At 51.8% G+C, this 13,615-nt stretch overlaps 1 protein-coding gene across 1 annotated transcript; it reads left to right on the top strand.

Moving 5' to 3' along the window:
* Positions 1-2,122: 2,122 nt before the first annotated feature.
* Positions 2,123-8,519, top strand: Tlr9 (toll like receptor 9). Its single transcript, XM_075964781.1, has 2 exons — positions 2,123-2,198; positions 2,988-8,519. The coding sequence occupies exons 1-2, from the start codon at positions 2,196-2,198 to the stop codon at positions 6,081-6,083; spliced, it is 3,099 nt and encodes a 1,032-aa protein (XP_075820896.1). The 5' UTR covers positions 2,123-2,195; the 3' UTR covers positions 6,084-8,519.
* Positions 8,520-13,615: the final 5,096 nt, after the last annotated feature.

The raw sequence follows: 13,615 nt of genomic DNA, 5'->3' as shown, positions 1-13,615 counted from the left end.
AGGACATAGCTTCGTCAGATACTGAGCAGTGCCGCAGACACAGATGGGATAAACATTATACAAAAAGAAAACCAGCAGGCCACAATGCTCAGAAGAGCCAGACCTGGCAGGTTTACTTATTTCTGTCTGTATTTCTTTGGAGTCAGTGTCTCACTATGTAGCCCAGGCAGGCCCTCTGGTGCCGGAAGAATGGGTGTGGAGCTGAGCTGAGAGGCTCACAAGAGGTCAGGGAAGGCCCCACGGAAACAGAAGATAATATGAGCAGTGTGTAATGGAGGGAGTCGAACTGAACCATGAGAATGTTCAAAGGCCACGAAGCTAGCAAGTGCAGAGCTGTATCTGAACAACAAAAAGCCAGTGTGGCCGTCAGCAGATGAGAGGGAAAATGGAAGGACAGGGAGCGTAGAATCTTGGCTCCTCTTTGGACAGTGACTAGGGCTCCAGACAGTTAAGGAGGATCTGGGCAGAGGTGGGACCCAGAATGAAAGTTTTGAACAGAGGAGCTGGAGAGGTGGCTCAGCAGTTAAGAGCACTGGTTGCTTTTCCAGAGGACCTGGATTCAGTTCCCAGCACCCACATGGCAGCTCACAGCTGTGTGCAGTGCCAGTTGCAGGAGATCTGACATGCTCTTCTGACCTCCTCAGACACTAGGCTTGCAAGTGGTCCACAGACACACATGCAGGCAACACATACATGTGTATGCATGCACACACATATACTATGCACATATATACTATACATATATACACTATATATGTATATGCATGTATATATTATATATAATTATATACATTATATGTGTGTATGTAGGTATGTATATGGAGAGAGAGAGGGAGAGAGAGCAGTTTGAACAGGTCTTTCCGGGGGCTCATTGTGAATAGGCTGCAGGGAATGGGAGCAGGAAGAGGATGGTGTTAGAGATGCTGTCAGCTCAGGCAGGCAGATAAATATGCAGGTTGTGAGCAGTGGGCAGCTTCTAAGGGGACGCTTTCAGGGCATAAGGTTTTTCCAGGTTTTCTAGACTTAAAAAATCTGAGTCCCAGTCACCCGGGCCAAAGGAGAGTGTGCGGAGTTAGGTAGTCAGTGCTGGGGAGCACTTCCGAGGGAGGTGGACCATGCCGTCCTTCAGGAAAGCTCCTTACAGCTCAGAATGGAGACAACTGAAAAACTTCGGGAAGTCCCTGATAGTGAGGCCCTCAGACTGTTGAGAGGAACTCTCAGATGAGAAGTGGGGGTGGGGTAGGGGTGGGGGTGGGGGCTGCCTGAAAGAAGCCGAAACCAACTGAGCTGCCTGCAAAAGCCCCGGGCCAACTGAATTGCTTAGAAATTTACTCTCTAACCTTCTGGGTTGCCAGTAAGTTGTGCCATGAGCACAATATTCCAGCTTTTGTGGAGTCCGTGACCTATGCTGGGGTGAGCTTTTGGGGGTGCAGCTGTCTTTGGGTCATTGCTCTTCACCCAGTAACTCCAACTCATTGATTAGCCAACTTGGACTCCACTGATGTCCTCAGTTTTGGACTATCATTGGTTTCCTTCCTTGGGTGAGTGCCCATTTGCACACATCTTCCCAGGAATAGTATCACACAACAGCAACATCAGCCAGCGTTCGAGTTGGACCAGCCGCTGGTGTCTGGTGGGGCAATGGGGGAAGTGGACATGCAGAGCAGGGGACACAATTCCTGGAAGAGATATCAAGGCTGCTGCCGTGCTGAAGGCAGGTGTTGCCTCCAGCCTCCGACTCACAGAGGCTCTACAGAGAGAGAGTCTGTCCTGCGAGCACCCACGGGGCAAGCACTGAGGCTTGAGGGTGAGGTGACGCCCTCTTTGTGGGTGTCCGCACTCTGCCAAGCTCTGGTGGTACTCTAGATTCTGGTTTCTCGTTGACCTTGGGCAGGAGTCTGGGCTTTGGTCCCTTCCCACACCTCCCAGAGGACAGATGTGAGGCCGTCATGGTTGACTGTGGGGTGAGGAAGAGAATGGAAAGAGGAAGGGGTGAGGAGGACTGGCTGCCTGCCATCTAACTATGCAAAAAAACTGTGACTCACTCTACCACCTGCCCTCCCGGGGAAGGGATAAAGTATTAAACTGTAGTGAAAGTGTCACTTCCTCAATTCTCTAAGGGACCCCGGTGGAGCATCTTTCTCTGCTGCTCAGCTCATCAGACGGAGCCTCTGGAGGAGCCTCCCTTCCCCAACATGGTAGGACCCCAGTTCTTAGTCCCCGGGGGGAAGGGTATCATGGGAAGGGATGATGTTAAAATGGGCAACAGTCCACTCGGTGACCTTGGAATATTCATGTACTCCCCGCCTAAGGAAATTGGAGCAAACATTCTCTGAGCAGAGAGGGCTGAACCTGCTAGGTGGATAGAGCAGTTGAGACCCCGGACTTCAGCCAGAGGTGGCGCCCAGCCTGCACACGGCAGAGCTGCTGCCCACCACTCCCTCCGAGTCTTCTGATTCTTAGAAGGCTGAGGGTTCTCAAGTCAGAGGGGGGAAGCACATGGAGGGTAAAAAGACCTAGGATGTACCGGTGGTGAGGAGCCAGCCCACACCTCAGGGGGTTCAGGCCTCCCTGCATTTCGGCCAAGGAGAGGGCAGGAGGCTAACAGAGCAAGGCTTCAGGGAGGTGGAGAACCAGAGCCCTGGCAGACGTTGTGTTCAGGAAAAAAGAACTGAGGCCCCAGGGGAGAGGAAGAGAAAGTATGAGAGGCCCCACAGGCCTGCTGGAGTCTGTCCTGGGCCTGCTGTGGGTTGTGTTCAGAGCAAAAGCTGCAAGTCTGGGGTCTGGATTCCAGACCATCCAGGTTCTGTGTCCTAGGCCTGAGTCAGTGGCTGAGCCTAAAACCAAATAGCAGTCTTGAGTGGGCTAGAAGGAGGCTGGCGGGTAGGGCACTTGGAGAGGACTTGGAAACCCTGAAAAAAGCCCCAGTGAGAGGGAAGGACGGGGTAGTATACCACTGGACACTCATCCAGTCCTGGCTCTCCCAGGTTCTCTGCCTCAGGACCCTGCACCCCTTGTCTCTCCTGGTGCAAGCCGCAGTGCTGGCCGAGGCTCTGGCCCTGGGCACCCTGCCTGCCTTCCTGCCCTGTGAGCTGAAGCCTCATGGCCTGGTAGACTGCAACTGGCTCTTCCTGAAATCTGTGCCCCGCTTCTCTGCAGCAACACCCCGTTCCAATATCACCAACCTCTCCTTGATCTCCAACCGCATCCACCACCTGCATAACTTTGACTTCGTTCACTTGCCCAACCTGCGGAAACTGAACCTCAAATGGAACTGCCCGCCCACTGGCCTCAGCCCCATGCACTTCCCTTGTCGCATGACCATCCAGCCCAACACCTTCAAGGCTGTGCGTACCCTGGAAGACCTGAACCTGAGTTACAATGGGATCACCACTGTACCCCCACTGCCCAGCTCCCTAATGAACCTGAGCCTGAGCCACACCAACATCCTGGTACTCGATTCTGACAGCTTCACTGGCCTGCACAGCCTGCGCTTTCTCTTCATGGATGGGAACTGTTACTACAAGAACCCCTGCCGTGGGGCAGTGGAGGTAAAGCCAGGGGCTCTCCTGGGCCTGAGCAACCTCACCCATTTGTCTCTCAAGTATAACAACCTCACGAAGGTGCCCCACCAACTGCCCCCCAGCTTGGAGTACCTACTGGTGTCCTATAACCACATCGTCAAGCTGGCACCTGAAGACCTAGCCAACCTGACCTCCCTGAGAGTACTTGACGTGGGTGGGAACTGCCGCCGCTGCGACCATGCCTTCAACCCCTGCATAGAATGCAAGCAAGAGTCCCTCTTGCTGCACCCCGAGACCTTCCATCACCTGAGCCACCTCGAAGGCCTGGTGCTGAAGGACAATTCTCTCCACATGCTGAACCCCTCCTGGTTCCACGGCCTGGCCAACCTTTCAGTGCTGGACCTGAGTGAGAACTTTCTCTATGAGTGCATTACCAAAACCACCGCCTTTCAGAACCTGACAAGCCTGCGCAAGCTCGACCTGTCCTTCAATTACTGCAAGAAGGTATCATTTGCCAAGCTCCACTTGGCAAAGTCTTTCGCGAGCCTGGTGTCCCTGCAAGAGCTGAACTTGAACGGCATCTTCTTCCGCTTGCTCAACCAGTACACGCTCAGGTGGCTGACCCCTCTGCGCAACCTCCACACTCTGCATCTTCAAATGAACTTCATCAACCAGGCCCAGCTCAGCATCTTTGGTACCTTCCCAAGCCTTCGCCTTGTGGACCTGTCAGACAACCGCATTAGTGGGTCTTTGATAATGTCAGCAGTCACCCCCAAAGAGGCAGATGATGGGGCGCAGGAGAGTCTGTGGTCTGGGGTTCTCGCTTCAGCTCCACTGAGCACCCCTGACCATAAGAACACCATGGTCAGATGCAGGAACCTCCCGTTCACCTTGGATCTGTCTCGGAACAACCTGGTGGCAATCCACCCAGAGATGTTCGCCAACCTCTCACACCTCCAGTGCCTAAGCCTGAGCCACAACTGCATTGCACAGGCTGTCAACGGCTCTCAGTTCCTGCCACTGACCAAACTGAAGGTGCTGGACCTGTCCCATAACAAGCTGGACTTGTACCATGGTCGCTCTTTCACTGAGCTCCCACAATTGCAGGCCCTGGACCTGAGCTACAACAACCAGCCCTTCAGCATGAAGGGTATCGGTCACAATTTTAGTTTTGTAACCCATCTGTCCACGCTGCGATACCTCAGCCTGGCACACAATGACATTCACAGCCGTGTGTCCTCACATCTTCGCAGTGCCTCATTGGTATCCCTGGACTTCAGTGGCAATTCTGTAGGCCTCATGTGGGGTGAGGGGGACCTTTATCTCCAGTTCTTCCAGGGTCTGAGAGTCTTGAGCAAACTGGACCTGTCTCAGAATCGCCTGCATATTCTCCTGCCCCAGAACCTTGCCAACCTCCCAAAGAGCCTGAAGGATCTGAATCTCCGTGACAATTACCTGTCTTTCTTTAACTGGAGCAGTCTGGCCTTCCTGCCCAACCTAAAAGTCCTGGACCTGGCGGGAAACCAACTAAAGGCCCTGGCCAACGGCACTCTGCCTTATGGCACCCGGCTCCAGAAACTGGACGTCAGTAGCAATAGTATTGTCTCTGTGGTCCCAGCCTTCTTTGCCCTGGCCTTAAATCTGAAAGAGGTCAACCTCAGCGACAATATCCTCATGACAGTGGATCGCTCCTGGTTTGGGCCCATAGTGGTGAACCTGACCATGCTAGACGTGAGAAGTAACCCTCTGCACTGTGCCTGTGGGGCGGCCTTCGTGGACTTCCTGCTGGAGGTGCAGACCAAGGTGCCTGGCCTGCCCAACCAAGTGAAGTGTGGCAGTCCTGGCCAGCTGCAGGGCCGGAGCATCTTCGCGCAGGACCTGCGGTTATGCCTGGATGAGGTTCTCTCCTTGGACTGCTTTGGCATTTCACTATTGGCCGTGTCTGTGGGCATGGCAGTACCATTACTACAACATCTCTGCGGCTGGGACGTCTGGTACTGCTTCCATCTGTGCCTGGCATGGCTACCTTTGCTGGCCCGGAGCCGGCGGGGAGCCCAAGCCCTGCCCTACGATGCCTTTGTAGTGTTCGATAAGGCGCAGAACGCGGTTGCCGACTGGGTGTATAATGAACTGCGGGTGCGGCTGGAGGAGCGGCGCGGGCGCCGAGCCCTGCGCCTGTGCCTCGAGGACAGAGATTGGCTGCCCGGCCAGACACTCTTCGAGAATCTCTGGGCCTCCATCTATGGCAGCCGCAAGACACTCTTTGTGCTGGCCCACACGGACCGGGTCAGCGGCCTCTTGCGCACCAGCTTCCTGCTGGCTCAACAGCGCTTGCTGGAGGACCGCAAGGATGTAGTGGTGTTGGTGATCCTGCGTCCTGATGCCCACCGCTCCCGCTACGTGCGCCTGCGCCAGCGCCTCTGCCGCCAGAGTGTGCTCTTCTGGCCCCAGCAGCCCAGCGGGCAGGGCAGCTTCTGGGCCCAACTGAGCACAGCCCTGACTAGGGACAACCGCCACTTCTATAACCAAAACTTCTGCCGAGGACCCACAGCAGAGTAGCCCAGAGTCACAGCTGGATACAGCGGCACCTTCACGCCTGGCCAAGAGGGTTGCTTGCCTACCTTGCTGTGTCATTCTGCTTTTCTCCAGGAGCACACGATGTATGCTGCCAAACCCTGGGTTCCTGGACAGTGTGGGTGGGAGGAGAGATGGGAAAATTCTCTGCATGTCCACAAATTAAAGAGGGAGAAGATGGGTAAAAACGGGACCCACAGAGCAAAGGCTGGCTGGGAAGGGCAATTTTCTTCCCAGGCATCTTCCAGGAGGGTCTGAAGATAGTCACCAGTTGTGCCTGGGTTCTTCCCAGAGAACAGGGCCTAGTCTGACTTTGTTGTTGTTGTTTTGTTTTGTTTTTTAAACTGTTCTCTGAAGGTCCTGCTCTTTGTGCTGGCCTGTGTCGTCACCTCTCTGCCTGTCTTGTATTGATCTGGGGTTCTGCCTCCCTCACCTACTGTCCTATCTTGAGGGCAGAGAAGATGCAGGCCTAGTTTATCTCTGGTCCTTAGCAAGGTCCCGAAAAAACTCCCAAGCAGTACAGTGTTCATTACTAGGTGTGTAAGAAAAGAGGGATAAGTGTACACTCCGGGGGCCGTGCCTAAGCCGGACGGGATGAGTGTACACTCCGGGGGCCGTGCCTAAGCCGGACGGGATGAGTGCACACTCCGGGGGCCGTGCCTAAGCCGGACGGGATGAGTGTACACTCCGGAGGCCGTACCTAAGCCGGACGGGATGAGTGTACACTCCGGGGGCCGTGCCTAAGCCGGACGGGATGAGTGTACACTCCGGGGGCCGTGCCTAAGCCGGACGGGATGAGTGTACACTCCGGGGGCCGTGCCTAAGCCGGACGGGATGAGTGTACACTCCGGGGGCCGTGCCTAAGCTGGACAAAGAAGGCCAGCCTCGATTAGAGTTCTGCCAGTGGCAGTAGCAGCAAGAAGCTGAGAGCCACAGGAGATCAAAAGTGTATTCAACCACTGTGTGGGGTGTGTGTGTGTGTGTGTGTGCGCGCGCGCGTGCGCTCACGCACGTGCAAGCAGTGCATGTGTGTGTGAAGATGCACGTATGTATGAGGGTCCATGTACACATGTGCAAAGGGGGTCCAGAGGTCAGCCTCACATGTTATTCTTCTGGTGCTGTACGATTTGGTTTTCACCGACCCAGCACTCACCAATTAGTCTGTGTCAGCCGTGAGAGCGCCAATCGTCCCCCTTCTCCCAGCCCCGGGGTTATAAAGGCGCCACACCAAGCTTTTCCACACAGGTTTTGGGATCAAATTCAGGCCACTGTGCTTGCATGTCAGGCACTTTAAAGACAGCGTCCTCTTCCCAGCCCCGTGTTTGCCCTTTTGACATCATGACAAACAGTGTCACCTGCATTTGAGATCTGCAATGGTGAGTTAAAACACAAAACAAATTACGCCAAAAATGAAAACTTCAGTGGACAGTTTTGTATCTGATTACATTCCCAGCTCCCCTGGGGCACATCAGGACGTGGGCCACAGACTGAACACACCTATTCAGATGAACTCACAATCCAGCCCTTCCCATTTCCATCTAGAGGATCATGCCAGGTCACTGTTCAGATATCAAAAGAGACCAAGGTGAGCTGCTACCTGGCTACAGAGGGGAGGGGGCCTCTTCCATGCACTTGTCTCTCTCTCTCTCAGACCTGCTTAAATTCAGACTGAGGCCTAGTCACATCTGATCAAGATGGAATATATATATATATGTTTCTTTCTTCATTTTTCTTTTTCTTTCTTTTTTTAAAGATTTATTTACTTATTTAATGTACATTGGTATTTTACCTGTGTATATATATATATACCTGTGGGAGGGTGTCAGATCCCCTAGAACTGGAGATACAGACAATTGTGAGTTGCCATGTAGGTGCTGGGAATTGAACTCAGGTCCTCTGGAAGAGCAGTCAGTGCTCTTAACCTCTGAGCCACCTCTCCATCCCCTTTTCTTTCTTCCTTCCTTCCTTCCTTTCTTTCTTTCTTTCTTTTTTTTAAACTAGACAGGGTCTCACTACAAAAACCTGGCTAATCTGGAACTCTATGTAGACCAGGCTGACTTGGGACTCCCAGAGATCCACTTGCTTCTGCCTCCTGAGTCCTGGGATTAAAGGTGTGTATTACCATGCTCAGTGTTTTGGTTTGTTTTCTGTTTTCAAGTTGCACTTATTTCCTGTGTATGTGTAGAGGTGAGCAAGTGCCGTGACCGGCTTGTGGAGGTCAGAGGACAAAGGTCAGGTCTCCTTCCGCCATATGTGGTCCAGAGACTGAACTCAGGTTGATGACGTAAGTTCCAGGAAAGAGGCTGCACATTCCACCTAGCCTTCTGCAAGGCTGATTAAAACGTCAATCACTGTGCAGAGGTCAGACTGTTACAGAGTCCAAAAACTAATCACAATTCTAATAAATTACAACTTACCTTAGCATTCTGACTGGCCATTCTTTACCTATCTCTCTGTCTAACCGAGTAAGATAAATGTGTTCACTTAACAAAAACATAGTTGTTTTTCCCCCACCAACCAAAAAGCTAAGAACGAGGTCCACCCCACCCCTCCTCTGCTTGAACCCACCAGTTTAATGTTTCCATCAGTGTATTTGAAAGGTGCCTCAACTTGTAGTGTTTTGTTTTATTTTATTTTTTTTCAAGACAGGGTATCTCTGTGTAGCCCTGGCTGTTCTGGAACTCACTCTGTAGACCAGGCTGGCCTCTAACTCACAGAGATCACTTGCCTGCCCACCAAGTCCTGGGATTAAAGGTGTAGACCCCAGATCTGTGCTTCTAATTTTTTAGGTACCGTGCAGATTTCGGAATGCAGCCAGTGTTCGCGGATAGGATCTGTATTCAATGAGTCCATTGACCTTGTGGGTAGTGCTGTATCTGGAGCCGCTAGGATCCCGAATCTGAGACTATTCTCATCATTGAGAATCAGAGGAGACCACACAACCTCACGGAGTTGGGGTCTGGAGGGGTGATGGAGAACTGAACCAGTTTGGCAGGCTTAGGCCAGTGGCCACTACGTGGGGGTGGGGGAAGAGTGCTGGAGCTAGGCACAGACAAACTGCTGATTTTGCAAAATGACTGTCAGCTTCTCTGTTCCCCTCTCCTTCCCCTGCATCTCCAGGGCATAGCCATGAAGGAAGTACAGTCCACCTTCCTCTTTTACTTGTGTGTGTATGTATGTATGTGTGTGTGTATGTGTGTTACTGTTGTCTGAATTCAAGACCTTGTATACGCTAGGACTTTGCCGCTGAGCTAGGACTTCTTTCTAACTCAAGCACAGGGGCTTCTGCCATGATATTTTTTCTTATATACTCAAATGAAAGACAGGACAGTGTATGGAGTCCATGTAGTCTCTAACCTGGGTGACTTGGACAAACAACAACAACAAAACCCAGGAGCATTCCTGTGCAGCCTGAAAACCTGGGGAAGTCCCCGTTGAGTGGCTCTGCCGTTGTTTCAGCCACAGCCAGAAGCAGAAGTAGGAAGCAGACTCCTGCCCAGGGCTAGTGTTTGGCTTGTTTATCTCCCAGGCCGCAAGGCTGCTCTCTGGCAGTTCAGACAGAGCGTCCATCTACCCGCTTGTCCATCCATCTCACACTAGCTCTGAGCAGTGAGGCTGGAGTGGTCAGAGTTATTATAGCCACAAGGCAGAGTGGGAACCAACCCTGCTGCACTGAGGTTAGAAGGGAAGTTTCTGGATGACTTCCGGCCCTCTCCCCCACACTGTTATTGGCTCAGCCACACCTGGAAAGAGCTAGGACCCTGGTCAGGCGGCCAGGGGCTGCATCTCAGCTTTGCCATTTGAGTTGTCTTGGGCAGGGGACTTCCTGCTGGAAGCTTCAGTTTGCTCGTCTCTAAAGAGGTTGGCAGAGCTATTCTGCTGGCTGTAGATCATGTGTATAAAGGCAGGGCCTCGGCTGTCATTATTGGGTACGGGGATTGATACTTGGAACCACTAACTGACAGGGCTCCAGTGTTTCTCTTTCCACCCAGAGAATGACATTCCTAGTCAGGAGTCCCTGCCCAGGTCACTGACGAAGTCTAAAGATGGGCATTGGAAGTCCTCTGTGAGAGAATCTGTGGGCCTTGGTGTTGCCCCCTCTGGTTGAGGAGCAGTGAGGACCAAACAAGCTGAACTCCAAAACAGGAAAAGATGACAGGAAGAAACTATCAACTTGAGGAAAGTCTGTATACTAGGATTTTTTATACACACTTGAATGTGTGGATGTGTGTGTGTGTGTGTGTGTGTGTGTGTGTGTGTGTGTGTGTGTGTGCGCGGGTGTGGATACACCTGTGGGAACGCGGGGAGGCTGGAGGAAAAGCCCAGGTGCTATCTTCAGGAATGCCGCCTGCCTCCTTCGAATCAGAGTCTCGTCTTGGCCTGATGCTCACCAATTAGGTGAGACTGGCTGGCCAGTGAGCTCCATGGGTCCTCCGGTCTCTGCTTCTGCAGCACTGGGATTATGGAAATCATCATGCATGCATTTTTTTAAGTGGGACGAGGGTCAAATCTGGGCCTCATGCTTGCAAGACATATATTTTGCTGAGCTATGCCCCCTGCTGGTCTACTGAGATTTTAACAAACAGCTCACTTGGTGCCCTAAGCCTCTAAAAATCTTGCAAACAAAACTTTCACGCCACCCTACAGTTTCACATTCCGTCGACTTGGAAAAACTATTGTTATTTTTAAGTAGTCACATGCCCCCCCCCCCCCCCCCGCTACCTGCAGACCCTTCTGTCCTGTGTTCTCATAACCCCAAGAAGCAGGGAGGGACGACAGACCTGCAGACCTCGTTCACCCTGCTGGTTTCATCTTAGGAAGGAAAAATGGGTCCTCTCAAGCATCTGGACATTCTCCCTGCCAAAGGCAAACAATCCCACTTGAAGGAAAGGCAGTGGAAGGTGTGCTAGGCATGGGAATGTGAGGAACAATTGTAGTTCTGGAAACTGGCACGAGGCCGCCATACTGGGAAAACCCATCAGGAAGGAAATACACTGTGGTTCTGAGGTGTGTGACTTCTCTCATGCCCAGTGGCCTGTCTGGGCATGATGGGACCATGATATAGCCAAGTTCCACATGATGCTGTCAAGTAAAGGGACATGACCTGTAGGTCTGGCCTCAGCATAACCCTGCCCAGTGAGAACATGCAGTTCTCCCATCTACAGCTGTGAGACAGAATGCACAGCTGGATTCTTATATTTCCAGCTGCCTGGCCTTTCCTCAGCTCAGTTGTCTTGCTCACATGATTTGGATGTCACCAGGGCCCCCTTTCATTCAATCAGTACATATTTTCTCAGCACCTACTGAACACTGGGCTCTGTGCTGGACTTGGAGAGGACAGAATGGAAGACAAGGCACCTATCCTCAAAGCGATATTACAGCCAGGTGGTTATAGCACAAGTAATAATATGCCACTATAGGCAATGGTGGCACACACCTTTAATCCTAGCACTCAGGAGGCAGAGGCAGGCAGATCTCTGAGTTCTAGGTCAACCCAGTTGACAGACAAAGTTCCAGGACAGGCAGGGCTGCACAGAGAAACCCTGTCTCAGGGGATGTGGGTGGGTAAGCAATATTACAACCATGTGTGGAAACCAGGTTATTGAAGGACATGGAAGCAGGAGGCTGAGAGAAGTGTGGTGATGTCAGAGGCTATTGCACAGGATTGTTCTCTGAGCCAAATGGCTGCCATCTGCAGGAATTCAACTGGACCTGCGGGCCAGAGGGCATCACAGCTGGGCTTGTTAACTTCAAAAAGGGTGTGGGGAGTCTCTCAGGACCCGTACTCAAGAATCCAGCCACCCCTCCTGTGGTAGTTTTAATGTAATTGGCTCCCATAAGCTCATAGAGAGTGGCAATATTACGAGGTGAGACTTTGTTAGAGTAGTTATGGCTTACTGGAGGAAGCATGTCACTGTGGAGGCAGGCTTTGAAGTCTTATATATGCTCAACATATATAAGTTGAACATGATGTGTCTCAGTTCACTTCCTGCTGCCTGTGACTCAAGATGTAAGATTTTCAGGGACTGGAGAGATGGCTCAGTGGTTAAGAGCACTGACTGCTCTTCCAGAGGACTAGGGTTAAATTCCTAGCACCCACATGCCAGCTCACAACTATCTCTGAATCCATAATCTGACACCCTCACACAGACATACACGCAGGCAAAATACCAATACAAATCAAATCAAAGTAAATAATTTTTTAAAAAAAATTTTTAAAAAGTGGTGGCAGCACTCAGGAGGCAGAGGCAGGTGAATCTCTGTGCGTTTGAGGCCAGCCTGGTCTACAAGAGCTAGTTCCAGGACAGGCTCTAAAACTACAGCAAAACCCTGTCTTGAAAAACCAAAAAAAAAAAAAAAAAAAAGATAAGATATAGGAATTCTCAGCTCCTTCTACACACCATGTCTGCCTGCACACCATATTTCCTACCATGATGATAATAGACTCTGAACTATAAGTCACCCCATGGTCATGGTGTCTCTTCACAGCAATAGAAACCCTAAGAAACCTCTTTAACTTGTATGTAATTCTGCCCTAATTGCGCATGGCCTGGGGTGTCTGGGAAGGGCTGAAGGATATAGGTGAGGAGGGATGAAGGGAGGAGGGAATTCCATCTTCTCTCTTTTTAAATAATTTTTTAAAAAAAGATTTATTTATTTATCATCTATACAGTGTTCTGTCTGCATACATGCCTGCAGGCCAGAAGAGGGCACCAGATCTCATTACAGACCGTGGTGGCTGAGAATTGAACTCTGGTCTTCTAGATGAGCAGTCTGAGTCAACTCTCCAGCCCCCGGGAATTCCATCTCTTTTGTCTGTTTGTTTTGTTTTTTGGTTTTCGAGACAAGGTTTCTCTGTAACTCTGGGGCCTGTCCTAGAACTAGCTCTTGTAGACCAGGCTGGCCTCGAACTCACAGAGATCCGTCTGCCTCTGCCTCCCGAGTGCTGGGATTAAAGGTGTGCCCCACCACCGCCCAGCAGGAACTCCATCTTCATAGGCCTGGGGAATAGACTGTCGTCCTAGATGGGTGTAGACCTCCCAGGTGGCTGTGTTGTCACCCACACTCTTGGCCATAAACTCCTATCTATTGCTGTGATGGTTTGAAAGAAAATGGCCCCCAAAGGGAATGGCCTTGTTGGAGGAAGTGTGTCTCTGTGGGGGTGGGTTTTGAGGTCTCTGTTACTCAGGCTTCCGTGTTTTTCTAAGACCTCTCAGACTGCTGTTGGGGTGGAGGCACAGGCAGAAGCGGGCAGCAGTAGCAGCAGCCTGGCCTAAGATGGGTTTGCTGCTATGTAAGAGAGCAGAGAGCTGGCTCTAGATGAGAGACTGCATCCCCTGAGCCAATGACGTGAGGACCAGGTGCAGAAGTGGCTGTGGGGGTACGGGGGGGGGGCAGAATGCTTTCTACACCACGTGGACCTGGGAGACCCCAGGAAGACTGTGTGGGGCGCCTGGTGAAGCAGGCCCAACAGCACTCATAGGAGCACCCAGCACAGAGGGACGCTACTGGGAGCA

The sequence above is a fragment of the Microtus pennsylvanicus genome, chromosome 3 (assembly GCF_037038515.1).
Source record: "Microtus pennsylvanicus isolate mMicPen1 chromosome 3, mMicPen1.hap1, whole genome shotgun sequence".
NCBI lineage: Eukaryota > Metazoa > Chordata > Mammalia > Rodentia > Cricetidae > Microtus > Microtus pennsylvanicus.
This window is presented reverse-complemented; position numbering and strand designations above follow the sequence as displayed.